Consider the following 19,989-nt stretch of genomic DNA (forward strand, 5'->3'; position numbering starts at 1 on the left):
TTCGAAATACTCTTAGCCCTGTTGGACAGGGGTCCATTCTCACTGAACCGTTAGGAGCTTAGGCCTAGACATGGTAGTTCAGGGCGTCCGCTGCCTTTCAGCAAAGCTACAGTGTTGCCAGGGTACCAGCCTCATCCTCCCTGCCCTTTGGGGGTACAGGCGGGCTTCCTAAAAGCTGAGGTTGGTACAGATATACCGGACCCTTGCTGCAGCTGCCCTCAACATAGGACTGGCTCCTCTGCCTGTGAGCCTAGGTCCAGACTCCAGTGTTTCTGCCTTTTGTCCGGGAGCTGGGCTGAGCTTGTTGGGGGCTGGTGGTGGCGGCATTGTGGCAATGCTGGCTAGGGCCGCCAGCCATAAGATGGCTGCCAAGGTCTAAAATGGCTGCCAGCAGCGCCCAGAGCCACGCCTGGTGGCGCGTGGCAGCCGGCCTCCTCCTCCCCAGCCTCTCCTGCTTGCTCCTTCAATATGAACTAATAGTAATAGCAGCAGCACCCTTTGGGGAAGCGTCCTGGTTTAAAAGGATTTCCTGTCTGTCGTGCTCTCCTGGAGCCCCATTCGTCTCTGCCGAAGTCACTGGCACACCTCCATCTCTTTGTCACGTTCTCTGCTCTTTCTGTCCCTTGGCTGGGTCTGTGCACACCCACACGCATGCGCACGCGCGAACACACACACACACACACACACACACACACACACACACACACACACACACACACGGGCACGCAGCTCTCCCTTCTACTTGGCCTTCTGCAGTGGGCCAGTTGCACTGCTGTGAGGTGGACGCTGAGCCCCCTCACACTGACCCAGGCCTGGAGGTCTTCGGGGCTGTGCTGGTCCCAGGATGGGTGGGCTCCACGGCAGGCGACAAGGCAGCAGAGCATGCGCCATGTGTCCTGTGATGGACTCTGCATGCCAGTCTTGAGGCTGTGCCCTTCTTCAGCTGCATATTGAGGCAACTTCACAGTGGGGTTTCAGGAAGGCCCTAGCATAGGTCACCTGCCACCGAGACCCCTTGGCTTCTGCTTGGACTGGATTGAACTTGAGTCAAACCCAGGGATCCAGAGAGTGAGAGGAAAATCTGTGTTGTGTGGCACCAGGGTGACATCTCAAGATACAGTCAGTGATTGGAGGAGTCCCTAGGCCCCCTCCATAGCAGGGAATGCCGAGAAAAGAGGTGACCCACCATGGCATGGAGGAGGATACACCTCAAATCAGAGAGGGAGGTTTGCGAGCATGACCTCCACTCTCTTAATTCATAGCAAGATCTACTATTACTCTTTGGAATTAAAAAATATTGAAGGACTGGGGCAGTAACGCAGTAGCAGAGCTCTGGCCTTGCATGCACGAGACCCTAAGTTCGATCATAGTACTGCTGAGAGAGAGAGAGAGAGAGAGAGAGAGAGAGAGAGAGAGAGAGAGAGAGAGAACTGAACACAATGGAAAAAAAAGGATAGCAGGCCCCCAAATGTGGGCCTCCTGCCCGTCATACCGTGAAGGAGCCCAGGAGTCTGGCCGGTGCTCCCAGCCACAGATGTACAGGGCCTTGGCTCTTAGAGCAAGGCCCATCAAATCTTCCTGGGAGACAGCAGGAGACACATTGAGCTGTGGGTGAATTTGGGGTGGCTGGGTCCCTATGAAGAGCCCAGCAAAGCCTTGGCCAGAACCAGGGCACAGTGTCAGATGCCACCTCTGTGGTCCTTGTGAATAGCCGAGTCTTTACCAAGCACCCTGCAACCTACCCCAGCACCCCACCCTCTCACCAGCTGTCGTGCCTAGGCAGGCACTCTGGAGGCCCCCATCTTGCCACCGGCACACACAAAGCTTTGGAGGACCTGGGGGGTGAGACTGGGGGGCTTTCTCAGGCTCTGCAAAATATTCACACACACACTCCACCCTGCCCCAGCCCTCTGTGAGCTTCCACCACACAATAGGCCCTTGTCTCAGGGCTCCCTCTGAGCAGCTGTGGCAATGGGGTATGAGACAACCCAGACAGGCTGGCACAGAATGGGTGGCAGCAGGACACACCTCCCCCTCCGGGTTGCCAGGCATTGCTTGTAGGCATAAAGGTGAGATGGAGGGGGCAAGCCCACAGGAGCAGCATTCATTAATGAACTTAGGGATGGGAATACCCCTCTGGGAGAGGGAGGGCCCTGGGGGTCTGCCTTGTTATGGACAATGCCCATCACTGGCTTCTTCCCTTGCTGCCCTCCTGACTTCTGATTCTTGATCAGGGCTGCCTACCCATGGCCACTCTGTCCCTCAGGGCTCATTGAACAGTTTCTGGAGGTAGTTTGGGTTGTCACAACTAAGATGCTATTGGCATCTTGTGGGTAGAGGCCAGAGATGCCACCGTACACCCTGACCAGGATGCCCCTCCCCCTGCCTCAGTGACCAATCCAGCCCAAATGTTGGGAGCAAAGTACACACTGTCTTCCCTCTCTCCTATTTCCCTGGGCTAGCCTTGGAGCCTGGGTGAAGGGGTCTGTTGCCTGGGATGGGTGCCCAAGGCTGGAGGGTGGGTACTTGGCTAGCGGTTGTAGGAAACTTTGTTCCTGATTCTTTCTCCTTTTGTTTCTCCTGCAGAATCCGGACAATCAGATAGTTCAAACCAGCAAGGAGATGCGGACATCAAACCACTGCCCAACGGTCAGTGCCCCACCCCGCTCTCCTTCCCTTCACTCAGCTGTCCAGTGACGGGCTGTCATCCAAGGAGGGCGGTGTCCCCTGGTGTATGCCCCTTTTGGGGCTAATGGGAAAACCCTTAAGGGGTGGAGCCAAGCAGGGAAGAACTTGGGGAAATGGATCGGCACCCCGTCCTGATCTGGCCCCACTCACCAGCCGCTTTCTTTCTTTAGGGCACTTAAGTTTCCAGGACTGCTTTGTGACTTCCGGGGTCTGGAACGTGACAGAGCTGGTGAGAGTATCACAGAGTAAGTTGTGTCCTGTCAGGGCCAGGGACCAGGACTGGGGTGCAGAGGTGGCTTTCAGATTTCACAGGGTTGTATTGACGATATCGCAGGGACTCTTTACCTATTGGCCCAGAGCTGGGAAGAGCAGTTGTCCAGAGAATCCTGTCTCTAACCCCTGCTGTGGGGGCAGGAACCCACAACCAATGGCTCTTCCCTTACAGCCCACCCAGGAAATCCCACCCAGGAACGGGGTCTTCCCAGCAGCCTAGACATCACAGTGAGCTCTTCCTGGGCTTCTGGGAAGCGGTTCATGGCAACAGAGCTGGCCCTGGGGTCTACAACAGCATCTTCCAACCTCACCGACCTCTCTCTCTCTTCCCAGCTCCTGTTGCAACCGCCTCAGGGCCCAACTTCTCACTGGCAGACCTGGAGAGCCCCAGTTACTACAACATAAACCAAGTGACCCTGGGACGGCGGTCCATCACCTCCCCTCCTTCCACCAGGTAAGCCAGGACAGTGGCCTCCTCACCTTCCTAACCACCTCCCACGGCTTCAGCAGCTCTGCTTCCTGGGCTACAGTCCTTCAGGGTGTCGCCATGCTCAGCCACCCATGGAGCTTCCTGCTTTATGCTGTCGTGAAGCCCTTGATCATGGGACATAACCCACAAGGCATGGCTGTGCCTGGGAGTGAGGCTAAGAGAAGTCCTGTCTTGTGGAGATGGCATTTGAGCCCAGACAGAGCTGGGGGGGGGTGTGTCCACCTGGAAACTCTGGGCAGCTTCCCTCTCAGTGAGACTTGGACAGGTTGTCAGGATTATCCCCACCGAGGACTTTAGAGATTAGAAGACTTTTGGGCTCTTTCAGGGGGTGGGGACCACTGGAGGGCGTGTGAGGCAGAGTGGACAGCTGTGAGACCACTGCACCAGGATGGAACAAAGGAATGTCTGGACAGATAGGGCAGTTTGCAGAAAGAGAGATCTGCCTGGGAAAAAGAAATCCCAAGGTCTGACCCAGAGTTCAGCAAGGGAAGGTTGAGTTTTTTTCTTTTTTAACTGGAACATTTTTGTTTACCATGTAGCTTTCTCTTTTGAATTTTTTAAGTTGTTTGTTTGGTTAGTTGGTTTTTTGAGACAGGGTTTCTCTGTGTAGCCCTGGTTGTCCTGGAACTCACTCTGTAGACCAGGCTGGCCCACCTGCCTCTGCCTTCTGAGCGCTGGGACTAAAGGCGTGCACGACCGTGCCTGGTATGAGTATGTGGCCAGAGGCTCTGGAGCTGGAGTTACAGCTCCCTGACATGAATGCTGGCCCTCAAACTCGGTTCTCTGTAAGAGCAATAAATACATGCTCGTGACCACTGAGCCGTCACTCCAGCTGTGTGTCTGTTTGTTTTTAATCTTGCATTAGAATATTTCTTATTGACTGATTGATTGATTGATTGATTGATTGAGACAAGTTCAACCAGCTGGTCTGGAACTTACTGAAATCCTCCTGTGTCAGCCTTCCGAGTACTAGGTTGGCAGATGGGAGCCACCACTGTTGGCTTACAATTTAATGATTAAGTTTCACGGCACAACTGAGAGCTGATGGGAAATCGTGGCTGGGACATAACAGGCAGATGAAGGTTTTGTCTGTTCTTAGATGGGCTCTCAGTGATCTCCTGGTAACCTGAGGGAGAGCGGGTCTGGAGATGCTGCCCTCCAGGAACTGGAGTGCTTCTGTAGGCTGGCACAGCGAACAATACCCGGGCCTCAGCACCTGGCGGCTGCTTGGAACTTTGGCCCACCTGACTCTCTTCTTCCTCAGCACCACCAAGCGCCCCAAGTCCATCGATGACAGCGAGATGGAGAGCCCAGTTGATGATGTGTTCTACCCTGGGACAGGCCGCTCCCCAGCAGCTGGTAGCAGCCAGTCTAGTGGATGGCCCAATGACGTGGATGCAGGTATGGAGATGGCAGTCACAGCGTGGCAGCCTGTGCTACAATGTGGCCTCTTCTGTCAGGTGGCAGACCATGCTGAAGGAGGAGAGTGGGGTGAGGAGCTGAGCCTCCCAAGTTGGTAGCTAGCTTGTGGGTATAGTAGGTAGAGCAGATGGCTACCAAGCCTATAATGCCATTTATTAAAGGCATGGCCTCGTTTTCATAGACCCCTTGCCTCTAGAGACCCACCCAGCCTTGAGGTTCCCAGCTGGGCCCAAGGTTGCATTTGAGGCCCCCTGGCTTTCTGAGGCGGGGGTTGCCCTTGTGTTAGAAGGTGTTCAGCAGTATTCCTGGGTCCACCACTAGATGCCAGTAGCAAACATCTACCCCTTCTTTAGGCGGTTGTTTTTGTTTTGAGACAGGGCCTAGCTATATAACAGCCAGGCTGGCCTCTGGCCTCAAACTCTGAGCACCCTTACCCACCTCCTGCGTGTTGGGGCTGCATGCTGCGTCGCTGCATCCGGCCACCCTGTTTGGACGACTATAAATGTCCCCAGACATTGCCAGATGCCCTCAGGAAGACAGATTTGAGGTGGCAAACCCTGGCCTTGGGGCCCAGCTTTACAAAGAAGCTCAGAACTGAGGGTGGAAAGCCAGAACTGTCTTGGGAAGCTAGCAAAGAGCAGAGATTCTGAAGGGCCCCGAGGAAGCCGCCCAGAGCTTCCCAGTCCTCGCCGAGCTGGCTTCCTGTGGAGTCCAGCCATGGGCTGCTCCAGTGCAGGCTGACGGTGTGGGAGCCCAGAAGCCCAGAAGGAAGGCTGTGCACACCAGAGGCTGTGGTGCCCTTGAGGCCGTGGGACCTGCAAGCGCAGACCTGCTTTTGCACAGTGTGCATAGAACGTGCCTGCTCGAGATTGAGCTGAGGACATTGGATGGGGCTGGGGCTGGGATTCATTGTTTGAGCCACAGTCTGATCTGATGGCAGCTTGTCTGGTGGAGACCCTGCTGAGGGACCCTGGCTTTGACTCTGATTCCTATGCAAAGACAGCAGAGCTTACCTCCTGGGCTTGGGCTGAAGGAATGGACTTGGCACTCTCTAGAGCACCAGAGGAGACTGTGCTTTGTGGAAAGGCACCCAGCATGACTTGGAGGTCCTGCTCAGGGCTTCCCTGTGGCAGACAGGGCCTGGGCCAGTGTGACCTACACACTCTTAGGGGATTCTCTGAAGGTGGATAGAGAGGGAGTTGGGAGGCTGGACATTGCTATATCCCAGATCCTGGCCTTGGGCAGGTGACATCTTCTGCAGGGACTGCTGCTAGGGTGCCTTGATGACCTGCTGACGGCCAGTGACTGTCCGTGTCCCCAAGAGCCTCCTTGCCAGGCTTCTGCGGTCTTTCCTCTCTGTCCGCTCCACTGCCTGCTGTCTCTGTTGCTTCTGGCGGTCCTGCCGTGCACGGCGCCCCCAGGATCCCTTACCCCAACTCGTCGTTCCGTTCCCTGGGCTGCGACAAATCGCCAATTAAGCAGCCCAGCTGCAGGATGGGAACAGCTGGGTAGGCGCTGTGCAGCAGCAGGGACAGCTGTGCACAGCTGGTGGGGTACTCCCCCCTCCTCACCATGCCAGCTATCAGGTGGCACACAGCTGCTGCCAGATAACACCTCTGCTGGTCGCTGGGAGCTCGCCCTTCCCCCCGCCACTTCTCTCTGTGGTTGAAACTCTGGTTTTCTGTTCTGCGGCTCCCCGTTCCCATCAAAACCAACAAGATTTATCCCTCAAAGATGGCAGCTCAACAATTGCCTCACCTCCACCTTGCCTGGTCAGCCTGGGCATGGCCTCGAAACTCAGCCCAGGACAAGAGATACCAAAAGAATGTGTCCCTGGGAACCCTGCCTGCCAGCCTGTTACTGGATGCTGTGCATACTGGGCAGGGATGGCATTGGCTTGCAATCTCTGACTCTCAGATGCAAAGCCCAAACAGGGTTTTTTGTGCCCCTGTGTCTGGCTGGATGCCACCCTTGCCTTTGGCACCAGGGCAGAGAAGAACCCCACTCTCTGAGCCCTGTGGCCTGGGCAGTCCTTGCCCTCTGGCTCGTCCCCAGGGTCCTCCCAGCCCTCCGGCTCCTGTCTTTGTTCTCTTGTTGGATGTTGTACCCTCTGGAGGGCCTCTAACTGTGCGTTCCCTTTTCCTTATCTCCAGAAAGGCAGAGCTGACTCCTGCAGGCTAGCGTGTCCTAGGGCTCACAACACCTTGTCCCAGGTCCCAGCCTGTGCCTCCCACCCTTCTTATTCTGGCCCCTCTCATTGTCTACCACTCCTGGCTCACCACCCGGCTCCTGGGAGTGCCTCACGCATCCCTTCCCAGATGCTAGCCCTGCACCCCATTTTATTCCTTTATCAACTGTCGGGGAGCAGGATGCCTTCCTTGCCACCCTTGCCCAGCATACTCTCCCGTGTTACCAGGGGCCTCATTTTCCTCTTTCAGAAGCAACTGTAGCCAGACTGCACCCCTGAGGTCAGGCCACAGAAGGAGCAGAGCAGGGCCCGAGGTGGAGGAAGGGCTGCAGGGGCTCTGGGAAGAGAGAGCAGGAGCGGGCTGCTTTGCTGGCTTCCCACCCCAGCCAGCTAAACCTGCGTGTTGCTGCTTCCTCCCCCCAGGCCCTGCTTCTCTAAAGAAGTCAGGAAAACTGGACTTCTGCAGCGCCCTCTCCTCTCAGGGCAGTTCCCCACGCATGGCTTTCACCCACCACCCGCTGCCTGTGCTTGCTGGAGTCAGACCAGGTGAGAGATGGAGGCGGGCTTAAGGGGACACCGTGGGAGGCAGCCACAGCAAGGGGCAGCCGGCCAGGTACAGCAGGGGCCAGGGCTCACTCTAAGTGACAGATCTGGGCTCCCTGAGTGAGGTCACGGCACAGCAGGGGGCGGCAGGGGACGGGCAGCAGGCCTCTGAGAACCAGGCTTGCGCACTGGGTTCCTAGATTCCCTCGCACACGCTAACTCTGGCCGCATAAGTCTGTGTTGGGTGCATGTTTTGCACATGCTCACTGGGAGCTGCATGCACCCTCCACCTCCCCCCGCCAGCAAGCAGTTGAGCCAAATTGCTCTCCTGTGGATTGGAAAGAGCACTTCTCAGCAGTCCAAGTTCCTGGTGTCTGTCCTAGGGCAAACTGTCACCTACTCTGGGCTTCCCTGCCTTTCCCAGAAGTAAAGGGGTGGGCCAAAAGAACAAGGGCTTGCCATGGGAAGGACTGTCTCGTGCTGTTTTGAGGGTAGTCTCTTCAGGCCCTGAGAAGGTGCTGATCTTCCCGCCGGTGGGGCCAGGTGGGAGTACTGGGAAACTGGCCCTCCCCGGCTTGCTGAGGCCCTCCCTCAGCACCCATCTGGCAGCAGAGGCTTTTGTTTGCACACGGCCCTGTGTCTGCCGGTCCTCTCTTCTCTTCTGTAGGACACAACGGGAGGTTTACCTCCCAGCTTCCTCCTTGGGGCCTCCTGGCTTAGAGCCCAGAGACAGCCCAGCACTGGGGTAGGGTGTGGTGGCCACGTGGTGGGGGCAGGGAGCCCGGGCCTTGTGCCGGCCCGGCAGGCTCCACTCTGCTGCACTCCATTTTTATGAACTCCAGTGAGAAGCCAAGTTTCCTCAGCCCCCTAATGAAACTGAGAGCAAGAGAGCTGATTGGAAACAGACGGGAGGGGAATGTGGGAAGAGCAGCAGAGGCCTGGACAGGGCGACTGAGCGCACGGTGTTGGGGCCAACACACGAAGGAAGCCTGCGGATCCCACTTACACTTGTGGAGTCATGTGTATGCTAGATGCCATCCTGCACAGGCAGGGCCGTTCATGCAGAGCCCCTGGAGTCATGGTACCCTGTTGTCTGCCCTTCAGGCAGGCTCACATCTAGGGCAAGTGAGGTGTTTGCCAAGGGTGCAAGAAGAAAAATGTCAAGGATGCCAAAAACTCAGTCCTCAAGATAAGTAATATATTAATGTATTATTTCTAAAAAATGAAAACAGTTGCAAAACATAGGATGAGGCCAGCACCTGAAATCCCAGCAAATGGGAGGCTGAGGCAGGAGGATCAAGAATTTGAGGCTGTGTGACTCTGTTTCAAAAAACAAAAAAGAGCAAAGCTTATGACAAGCAGATATGGCAGAAAGCTTGACGGACGTGTGGACCCCTAGTTCAGTCCTCAGCACTGATGGAAACCAAAGGAAACCAACCAACCAAAACAAACAGCACAGACAGCAGATGAACACTTGCAGTCCAAGCGTTAGGAGAGAGACAAGATGAGCAGGAGGGGCTCAGGGTCATAAAGTTCAGCCTGGGCTGCAAGAAACCCCATCTCCACGAACAAACAAACCAGACAAATAACTTCCTAGCAATTTTGAACAGATAACATCCAGCCCTACACTTGTAGCATACTGCTCACCTGCCTCAACTACGTCTGCCCCCAGCTCCAGTCAAATGTTATTTATAGAAGCAAGCAGCTGGCCTTCAGGTAGTAGTCTGCCAGTTTATTTTTTTTTATTGCATTTCAGTGGTTTTTTATTTAGATGACTGAGGGGTTTTGTGCCTGGCACAGTGCTTCTGCCCCATTCTGCCTCTTCCTCGGGACCCTCAGCCTGTCCGCTGCCACATCTTTCTTTCCTCCGTGGCTACCCTGACAACCTTTCTTCTCTCCCGCCTCTGTGCACACAGGGAGCCCCCGGGCCACAGCGTCAGCCCTGCACTTCCCCTCCACGTCCATCATCCAGCAGTCGAGCCCGTATTTTACACACCCAACCATCCGCTACCACCACCACCACGGGCAGGACTCGTTGAAGGAGTTTGTGCAGTTTGTGTGCTCTGACGGCTCGGGTCAGGCCACCGGACAGGTGAGTCCAGAGGGCACAGGAGGCCTCATAGCCTCATAGATTTGTCTGTTCGTCTGTCCGTCTGATTGTCCTTCTGTCTGTCTAAGGGCTCACGAAGAAAGGGCCAAAAGTCAGGAGCGTACATGGAGTTGATGTAGCCCATAGACTCTACCTTGTGAACAATTTTAGTGGGTTTGGGGCCAGGGTCTGAGTACTAGGGACTGGAGAGGTAGGGCAGCTGCCCAACCCTTCCTTCAGGGGCTCCTTGCCCTTCCTGTTCCCAGCAGGAATGAGCCTGTAATTTGTCCAATCAGGCCTTGGACCTCCACCTTTCTAAAATCTAAGGGGTCAAGGATTTGGCAGATTGTGGACCTGAGTTTGTCTGGCTCATTACTGTTGACATTTGGGCTGTTTATTATCTGTGGTGTGAGGCTGCCCTGGACTCCACGGGAGGCATCCTCGTCCCTCACCTAACAGATGCCAGGGGGTACCTTCTCCTTCTTAGTCATGGCCGTCAAATCTGTCTCCCGCTCTCAGTGGGCCCCACGTGATGCTTGTGTGAAGATTCCTATGCCAGGATTCGTACCAAAGGCTCCTGCACTGTTATGGTTCTAGAGCAAAGCCCTGTGGATCAGAAGGGTTCCCTGTGGATTCCTTTTCCATGAGCCAGCCCCAGGGCCTGGTCCAAACTCAAGGTGCTCAGCAAAGGAATTATCCAGGAAGATAACTTGCCAGAGATGCTAACAGGACATGCTCAGTCTCTAGGGGTCACTTGAGATGGGATATGGTTGTCCAGACCTCTGGAGAGGTCTGCAGCCCAGCAGCGTGAGTGAAGGTAGCTTGGCTGTGAGAAGTCAATGGGAGGGTGTTCAAAGAGCTTAGAAAGCAAGTTGGGAGAGGTGTTCTGGAAGTCCACACCAGAGGCAGTTCAGGGGCGGCAGCAGCAGCGGCCCTCTCTTGTTCAGTGGGCAGGGTGCCTCGATGTGCTCTGGGAAGAATGGGCGTTTGCTGGTTCTGGAGTACAACTGGGCTGGGCTCGCTGTCCGTCCTGGGTCTGGTCCTCTTTGCTCTGGCTTGCTCCCACCCCGCCCATCTGCTGTCCTCATCCTCCTACTTTATCCCATAAGGGTTTCTCTTGCCGATTCTCCAGTTCCTTAGCACACTGGTGACCTTCCCGCCTCTGAATAAACGCTGCCTATCTTAGGGGAATGGAAGGGTAGAACTGACCCCGGATTACCACTTCAGAGATAGAGCAGACTCCAGAGGGATGCTGCCTAGCCTGCCTTTTCACCTCAGAGGCAGCCAGGCTTGGAGACATCTCTCACCACAGGACCCTGAAGAAAGAATCAGTTGGCCCCTGCCTCCTGAGGGCTGGGTTCCGAGCCTCACCTGTGACCTAACATGTGTAACATGGAACATTCACTTGGCCTAGAGTTATTTTCTCAAGACAGGTACTTATTCCCTGAGACTGCAGACAGATGTAAGTAGACACTTCGCTGAGTGTAACTAACCACGGGGAGTAGGGAATCCTCTTAAGGTTTCCTCTGTGAGCTGCAACTGAGAGAAAGGCTGCTGCTGCAGGGGCCCACAGGGCTTCTGAAGAGAGACCACTCATGCTGGAGAAGAGGCTGTGCTGGGCTCCCCCTGGCCACCATAGAGCGGCAGACCCCAGACTTAGTGTATATAAAGAGTCACTCAGAGGCCTCAGCCTTCGGCTTGTTTCAGCAAAGGTGGAGCCTAAGAACCCAAGTGTCTACCAAGATCCTGCTCCTGGACTGCGGCCAGAGCACCCACTTTAAGAACCACCAACCTGGAGTCTGAAGGAGCACCCCACTAAGCACCTCAAGAATCCCAGATTACAGACCAGCTTTTCAGCCATAGAGGGAAAATTACAGATATTACAGAGGGCTCCCAGACACCCTCATATTTCATCCTTCTACCCCAGTCTAGGGCACTTGTTTTGAGGGTCACAGGGAGAGAGCACTTAAGGGGGCACAAAAGGCAGGAGGAAGGGTTCTGACCAGCAGTGTTTCAGAGCTAGAGAAGGGACAGCCAAATGTGCGTGGTAAAGTTGCGGGCCCACTGGGGATAATGACTGAGGGAGGCAGGAATGCCACCATCTCTAAGAGGCAAGTGATATGCTGGGCCAGCTCATAGACTCTTTTTGGTCCCCGCCTCAGATATTTTAATACCTTGACTTGTATCCCAGCCAAAGCTCTGATGCCCCAGGCCTGATGAAAGCTGTGACTGGCCCCATCAGGTGGGGTTCCTTTTAGACACTCTTGCAGGAGACAGGCCGTGGAGGAGGCAGAGGCCTCCATGCTATGTCGTAGCTGCTCAGAACTCAGAGAGAAGCCATGAGGCTGTGATCTGTGGGACTGCTCCATTTCCTGTCTGAGGGAAAAATGGGATGGGAGCCAGACAGACCATAGACATGAGGAGAGAGGCTCTCACTGACACCCTGCAGAGCTGGAAAACTTGCTCTTTGGTCCTAATGCTGCCTAGAACCAAAGAGTCACTCTCTAAAAGGGTACCTGGCACAGAAGACTCCAGTCCGGGTCACAGATAGGGATGCTGGGCAGCCGTGAGTTTGTTTAGCCAGATGCTTCTGAACTATCGTCCTGAGGGTGTGCAAGATGGTAGAAGAAGCCATGTAGGGAATAGTGTGTCAGATCTGATAGGTCATTAGGGATAAAGGCTGGTGAGCTCTGGGTCAGGTGTGGCCGGAGTGGAGCTGGGCATGGCAGTGCACACCTGTAATCCCATCATTGGGGAGGTGGAGGCAGGAGGATCAGATGTTGTAAAGTACTTGCCACACAAGTTTGATGACCTGGAACCCATATGACTGACAGAAGTAGTCGAACTGCAGGACAGTGCGGTCCTGCTTGGGCTGGAGGACTTGAGTGCTCCATGAGTCTGCTGACATGCTGGAGCTGGGGGACAGCTGCTCCCATGACTCTGATGAAGGGCCAAGGGTGTCCAAGAAGTATAGGACAGTGAGAGACTAGTATGATTCAGAGTCTGGCTGGTACCTGTGTGTGTGTGATGCCTTCAGAGCAGGTCTCGAGGGGGGCAGGAAGGAGCTTCAGGCAGGGCACTCTGTGGTGAGCAGGTCTACACTCTGACCTTGCCCTCAGCCTCAGTTCGGACGTCCAAGGAGCTCAGAATGGGAACTGCCCGGCAGAAAAGAAGGGATGTGGGGGTACAGGGGCCTTGAGTGCCCCCTGGGGAGAGTGCATCTTCTAAAACAGTGGGACATTTGCCAGAGATCTGAGCTAACTTGCACTTGGGGAAGAAGGCCCATGAGCCTGCCAAAGGTTCTTGGGTCAGACAGGTAGGGATCTGCCTCCAGGCATGGCCAGTGTAGCAGGTAACTGTGGATAAACCACTTCCCTGCACGGAACCACGGGATTCAGCTGTTGGATGGGTAGAATAAAGCTTCCTTTACCTCAGTTTCCCAGAGACAATAAGTACTGTTAGCTGAGTGGAGGACGAGAGCTTTCTTCCTGTGAGCTATAGGATATGGATTTGTCACTACCCACTTAATGCCAATGGCATCTTCTAGGCCTCAAAAATGTCTCTAGATGTTGCGGTGTCTTCTAGGATGGGAAGCAGAACTGTTGTTCCCTTGTGAGTAGTCGGAAGGTCAGACCAGTATGAATACAGTGTCTAGGCTATTGCCGGACACCCAGAGCACTGAGCTGAGCCACTCACTGTCAGAGCAGAGAGGCGACCCCACCCCCCACCCTGTAGTCTCATTATCGTCGGCCAAGTGAGATGAGTAAGGACAGATGGATGGCTGGAGACATCAGGTGGGTGGGCTTCCCGGGTTTGTCCTCTCATAGAAGGGGGAGCACTGGCCAGGTGTAGCGGAGCATGCTTATAATTCCAGGACTCAGGATGTCGAGGCAGGAGGATTGCCAGTTTGAGGGCAGCCTGAGAGAGAAAGACCTCTCTAGGACTTGTGCCTAGTTGGCCAGAAGGGCTGAAGTTTGCTCCGTAGGAAAAGAAGAGCTGGGGCCAGGCCTCCCTGCACCTGAGCTGCAGGTGGGCATTGAGGGCTTCCTCCCAAGCAGCAGGAGGCATGTTCCAGGTCTCTCCGGGGATACTGCGCCTTCCTGTGGCCGGGGAGCCTGTGGTGCGTACTTTCTCTGAATCCTTGAAGCTGACCCAGGCATGATCAGGCATGAGGCCTGGAGGAGAATGCAAGTTTGAGGCACAAAGGACAAGGAATGAACCTTGTGGCAGAATGTCCTTGGCTCCTGAGGGCGTGCGTTATCCAAGGAATCACTCTTGAAGAACCGCACAGAAGCTGGAGCCACCAATGGCGTGTTTTCCTCGCTGGTTGATCTTTATAGAAAAGGCCAGCGCCCCACTGTTCGCAGGCTGAGAACAGGATCTGCTGGAGATAGAATGGAGGGTGAGCATCTCGGTGCTGATGGCCTCCGGGGCCAGGCTGCCCATGGGGTAGATCTTGGCAGGCCTGTGGGTCCTGGCTAGTCAGCCAGCCCAGCCAGGCCCGTGGAGGGAATGTGCCGCTGGGACCTTGGAGGTGAGCTGGCTTCTCTTTCCTGCCATGAGGACAGGTCTTCCAGGAGCATGACTGTTCTAGGTGCAGTGGTGTGCATTGCTAGGTGGTTCATTTCTGTACCTAGAACATCTTGCTTAAGAATTGACGAATTAGCCGGGTATGGTGGCTCACACCTTTAAACCTAGCCCTTGGGAGGCAGAGGCAGGTGGCTCTCTGTGCTTTTGAGGCTAGTCTGGTCTACATGGTGAGTTTGAAGCCAGCCAGAGCTACACATTAAGACCCCGTCTCAAAAAAAAAGAAAGAAAGAAAGAAAGAAAGAAATGATGAACCACCCGTCGGACAAACCCCTTCTTCCCTCCCACTACTTCATAAGAGAGAGGAAAAAAAGAAAGAGGCAGAAACGCCCAAGAGATCAAATAGAGGCCTTACACCTCCTCCATCCTGTGCCCAGAGGAAAGGACCCTCCCTCCCACTCCTGCATCTTCCACCGGGAGCACCCGCTCTGAGGAGCAAGTGGCCGGCCGCGCAGGGGAGCGTGTGTCTGTGTGTGATGTGCCTTCATGCGTCACTCTATTTATGTTGTTCGCAGCCCAACGGTAGCGGCCAGGGCAAAGTCCCGGGGTCATTTTTGCTACCGCCGCCGCCTCCAGTGGCCAGACCTGTGCCCCTTCCTATGCCTGATTCCAAAACCACCAGCACGGCCCCAGACGGCGCCGCCTTGACTCCTCCATCACCTTGTAAGTGGACGATGAAACCGAAACCACAGCGCCCAGCATCCCTGGCCCATCTACACAGTCTCCACTGCAAAAAGAGGAGCGCCCCCTCCCAACAAAGCCCCTACCCAGAGCGCCTCAGAGCCTCCCACCGGATGAGCAGGGTTGAGCCCCGGCCATGGCCTCCTGGGCCTCAGTTAGGCCAGCCAGCACCCCATGAGCCCTGCCCACTGCTCCCAGCCAGGCCCAGGCCCAGGCCCCCCTGGGGGGACGGGAGGGAGAGTGCAGTGGGGCGCTGGGCCGGGGGTGCTGGCGCGGGTGGGGGGGGCGGGAGGCACAGCCATGCCATCTTCATGCCTGATTGCTGCTTTTGTTTTTGTTTTTTGTTGTTGGTTTTGTGGGTTTTTTTTGATTTTTTGGTTTTGTTTTTCAATTTTTTGTTGTTTCGTTGTTCCCTTACACACACTGAAAAAAGCTAAATGTGACCACAAGGTGATGCCACCACCATCCTCTTTTTGCCTTGTGCCCCCACCTCCACCTGGCCCTTGGGCCTCTGAAGATGCAGGAGGCTGCTTTTCCAACCCTTCTTCCTCAGTTTCCCATTTGGTTTCTCGTTCTTCCTCCCCCCCTTTCCCATCCTCCCATCCCTTCCCTTCTCTCCCCTCAATTCCTTTCCCAGGTTGTAAGTTCCAAGGAGAAGGGAGGGCACTGGGCCCCGGCTTCCTTCATCTCTTTTTTCTCTCCTCCTCCCTCTCTCTGTCCCTGTCTTTCCCCCTTTAAATCCAATGACAAATGTTGCCAAAGGGAAGGACAAGACAAATCTAAGTGGAGAGGTCCCAGCTAGACCCGACGTGAAGGACAGGAGAGGCGGAAGGCGGGCGGCGCGCTGTCTTGGGCTGGCACAGGGTGGGCAGGAGTCTGAGCTGGAACTGGGCAGCAGTGGGTGGGAGGGTGGCCCATGTCAACGCTCCTGTCCGTTCGCGCTCTCTGTCTCTCCTTCTCGCCCCCCCCCCCCGCCCTCTCCATGTCATCTCCTCATTTGCATTTGCCATTAGACATGATCACAGTCACTGGAGGTGGGCAGAGTGCGGGAGGGAGCCAGGCTGGAGCTCACTTCTGAAGAGGGGACAGAATCTGGTGAGCGTGGCCTGGATGTGTCTGGTGTACAGCGGGAGTGAGCTGCCCAGGTGAACTGTGACACTCCATTTTCCTCTGGGGACTGCTTCCCAACTGTCAGGTTCAGCTGAATGCCCCAGAAGAGCTCACGGGTGTTGGGTTCATTTGTCCCCTGGGGCACTGGACAGGTGCCCTCCCCCAGGTGGCTGAGCTTTGGGGCTCTGTCTCTGGCCTCTTTCTCTGTCACCTGGCCTGATGCACTGGTAGGCAGAGAGCAGCATGGCCCTCAGCCTTTCTGCCACAGCACACACCAGGCAGCCAGGCCTCGGGTTCTTTTGTGATTCCTGCTGACTCAGTCCTCCACTGGACCCCTGTGAGTTCCTGAGCCCAAGGTGGTAAGTGGTGCAGCCCCCAGTGAGGCTGCGGGGCCGGAGAGGTGACCTGGATGAGTGGGCCATGCCCAGACTGGCTGGTCCAGACTGCCCAGCTCCCACCTGTGCCCTCTGCGAGTAGAAAAGCCAGGGTCTCTACTGGTGAACTCAGTGCTAACCATCGTCTCAGTAGGGGACAGAAGTAGGCCCAAGGGACTTCAGCTGCAGCCTCAAGGGCCCTTCCTCACCCCAGCCTTGATCCAGGCTGAAGCAGGAGGGTATGTGTGTGCTCCTGGTCAGTGAGCGGAAAGGCTTGCAGCCTGGCCTCCCAAACTGTAGCCCCTCACTCGTCCTTCCTGCTGCCAGCCTACCCTGCAGCACATCTCACCTAGTCTTTCTCGGCCCCCCAGAGGGGCGGTGCCCAGGAGGGCCACTTAGCCTGACCTGGTCTTTCCTCTCTCCTCACCCCCTGCTCCCACAGCATTCGCAACGACAGGCGCCTCCTCTGCCAACCGGTTTGTCAGCATCGGACCCCGGGACGGCAACTTTCTGAACATCCCACAGCAGTCTCAGGTAGGAGATGCCCCATGCAGGCAGAGCACATCTTGGGATGAGGAAAGAAGCCAGGGTCCTGGGGAGGGCTGTTCCTTGTGAGTTGCATGCCCAGGCTTCTGCCCAGCTGAGCAGCCTCCCTAGGCAGCCTCAGGCTCCCTTGCTAATCAGCTAATTGGATAATTAGCTCTGACAGCCCCAGACCTGGGAAAGGCAACCCAAGGCTAGAGACCTCTGGGCCATCCTGGCAGAGCGAAGAGGGAAGTCTGAGGCACTGAGTAGGAAGACAGTCCTGACTCCTGGATCTCCTCCTACCCTTCCAGCCCGGGAAGGAAGCTCAAGGAAGCCTTGGCCTTCCCTGTCTTCCTGGCACTGGGTGGGCTGGACGAAGGTGCGGGAGGGGCAAAGTACATCTGGTGGGCCGCATGCCCAGAGACTGGCACCAAGGGCAGGGCTGGCTGCCGTCCTGGAGGCCCCTCCCCTAAGTCTCCACAAGTCAGGCTGCTGGAGCCCCTGGTCCCCACTTCCCCAGAAGGAGACAAGCTAAACTTGCGCTCCAGCATGAGGCCCCAGACTGCCTTGAGAATGCATGTGCACATGTGCATATATAGATGTCTCTCGTGTACCTTTATCTAGAGAGGGTGAGACTAGCAGGTAGAACCCAGGGCCCTTGGAACATAGGGAGGGCCCACCTCAGGAACAGGCCAGGGGCGGCTTTAGGGGGCCAGAGCTTTCAGAAAAAGCACACAAATACTCTTCTTTTTGTACATTTTATAAAAACACTTCCTTGCCGGCTTCCTCAGCCCTGGGAAATCCACCCCTGCTCAGAGCCTCAGGGCCACCTCTGTGGGCTCCTGCCCCGCCTCCGCTGAGGCCCCAGTCCAGAGAAAGTTGGTGGATGGAAGTTTTGTGTGTGTGTGTGTGTGTGTGTGTGTGTGTGTGTGTGTGTGTGTGTGTGTTTTAAGGGTCTTTTCTTTCTTTTCCTTTAACACACACACACACACACACACACACACACACACACACACACACACACACACACAAAACTTAGCCAAACTTCAAACTTCAGAGCTCCCTAGTGGTGAGGAGCGGAGGAGAAGGGAACTTCACCCCCTCCAGCCTCCCACCCCTTCCCCCAGAGTCACGTCTGACCCGTCTGGTTTCCAGGAGCAACCAGACATGATGTAACACCCAGATGAACTTGAACTTGGGGGTGTTGAGAAGAAAAACAATGGTTCTGAGCAGGGTCTGGAGCCAGCCCCCTCTGCTCTGTGCCAGGGAGGCCGAGAAAGCCCTGCTGGCAGAAGGTGGGAGGGGGTGCCAGAGGAAGGGACAGCAGGCGGGCCTCCCCTCCCAGCTCTGGGCTGGCACGGAGCAGGGCTCCAATGCTCCCTCCCTCTCCCTGCCACCCCTGCTCTGCAGCGCAGTGGCTTGCTCTGCCGCTGCCGCCAAGCGCCCTCCCCTCTCCTCGTTCTCCTTCTTCACTTTCTCTGCTCACTTTACTTGGATGTTTTGAGGCCAAGTCAGAGTTTGAGGCAAGTTTGGGAAACAATTTGTCTCTCTCTTCCTCACTGCCTTATGATGCAGGTGGGGAAATGAATCCCAGCCTGATCCAGGCAGGGCCCTTGACCAGGCAGGTGTGTCTGGGGATCATGGGGAAAAGGAAGTTAGACACCCCGGAGCAGAAGCCCTTGGGCTTGGGGGCAGGCAGGCGGCTGTAGGGGACAATCTGGAGTGGTTTCCACAGTAACCAGTGACTTTAGCTGATCCTTGGAGCACCAGATGGAGACAGAACAATAGAATGAGGAAAGAAAAGAAAATTTTAGCAATTTTATCATTCCCTAAACAGTGCTTTTTACTTAGTTTTAATCAGTTTTGGGCCTGGCTTGGGAAGCAGGGAATGGGTAAGCAGAAAAGGCAGCCTGGCTTGACAGCAGAGCCTTGTTCCTACCACCTGTGGAGGCCCTACTAAGTCCCATTCCAGGGCTGAAACCGGAGGCTTCATCCCTTGAGGAGCCCCCTCTCTTGAGACTGTAAAGCTATGTAGTACAGGAAACTTCAAGGGGCCAGTTTGGGCCTTGTTGTGGGGGCCCCGTGTCCCATGTGTCCTCCACCCCCCACACCGTGTCTGTTAGGGAAGCAGAGGAGGGTGGCTTCCCTGGCCTGGAGCAGTGGTGTAGGAGCTCATGTTAGCCATCCCTTGGGTCCCGGAGAACACCAGAGCTAGAGCTCTACTGACTGACTTCTGTCTGGGAGGACGGCCCCCCTGGTCTCCACCTCAGCTTCCCAGGCCCTTGCCTGGCTTTTAGTCAGTGGACAAGTGAGACTTAGGACAGCTGCTTGAGAACCCAGAGAGGGAGGCAGCTCTCCTGTGCAGACCCTGCCTGACACCCACAAGCAGCCGCATCACTGGTGGGCAGCACCTTTTGCTGTGGCACTCTGAGTACCCACATTTCCAGATGTCCATCCTTTGCGCCCTCTGTTGTCCTGACCACTGGCCACATGCAGCCTTGTACGTTGAAATTAACTAGAGAAAATCTTAGGGCTGGAGAGAGAGCTCTGTGGAGGAGCACTCACCTAACAGTCATGATGGCCTAGGTTCAGTCTCCACACCGTATTCCACAGTGACTGACAGTTCAAGCGTCCATGCTCATAAACCATGCTATCCGTGACTTCATTGGTCAGCACATCTAGGACTCCATTGCCAAAGAAAATTCTAGAGGATCTTTGAAGCTCAAGCTTTATTTTTATTTGTGTGTGTGTGTGTGTGTGTGTGTGTGTGTGTGTACACACACACATGAGTGTGTGTAATAAGCATATATGGGCTTCATTCAGTCAGTTCTCTCCTTCCACTTTTATGTAGGTTAGGGGCTGAATTCTGGTCACATGACTTGCATGCTGGGACTAAAGGAGCAAGACACTGTGCTTCTCTGTCTCTGTTGCTATGTCTTGTATTTAGTCCCCCCATTTCACAGGGATACTTATTGCAGTTCCAAACCAGAGCCCGAGGGACAGGGTCTGGCACAAGCTG

The 19,989-nt window shown here is 55.4% G+C and overlaps 1 protein-coding gene across 10 annotated transcripts in view; it reads left to right on the forward strand.

Annotated features, from left to right (window-relative positions):
• Positions 1-19,989, forward strand: part of Nfix (nuclear factor I X) — a 97,780-nt gene that overhangs the window by 72,081 nt on the left and 5,710 nt on the right. For 2 of the 10 annotated variants that reach the window (XM_052729345.1, XM_052729348.1), the window contains exons 3-10: positions 2,587-2,649; positions 2,859-2,933; positions 3,295-3,415; positions 4,716-4,852; positions 7,485-7,607; positions 9,521-9,696; positions 14,796-14,943; positions 15,395-15,897. In XM_052729345.1, the coding sequence (XP_052585305.1) occupies positions 2,587-2,649; positions 2,859-2,933; positions 3,295-3,415; positions 4,716-4,852; positions 7,485-7,607; positions 9,521-9,696; positions 14,796-14,943; positions 15,395-15,699 (1,148 nt within the window). In that variant the 3' untranslated portion in view covers positions 15,700-15,897. Of the gene's footprint in view, positions 1-2,586; positions 2,650-2,858; positions 2,934-3,294; positions 3,416-4,715; positions 4,853-7,484; positions 7,608-9,520; positions 9,697-14,795; positions 14,944-15,394; positions 15,910-16,887; positions 16,980-19,989 lie in introns of those variants that run through there. The other 8 variants (XM_052729351.1, XM_052729350.1, XM_052729353.1 and 5 more) reach the window with 6 other exon arrangements.

Source organism: Peromyscus californicus, unplaced genomic scaffold (assembly GCF_007827085.1).
Source record: "Peromyscus californicus insignis strain IS unplaced genomic scaffold, ASM782708v3 Scaffold_8__1_contigs__length_139910024, whole genome shotgun sequence".
NCBI classification, from domain to species: domain Eukaryota; kingdom Metazoa; phylum Chordata; class Mammalia; order Rodentia; family Cricetidae; genus Peromyscus; species Peromyscus californicus.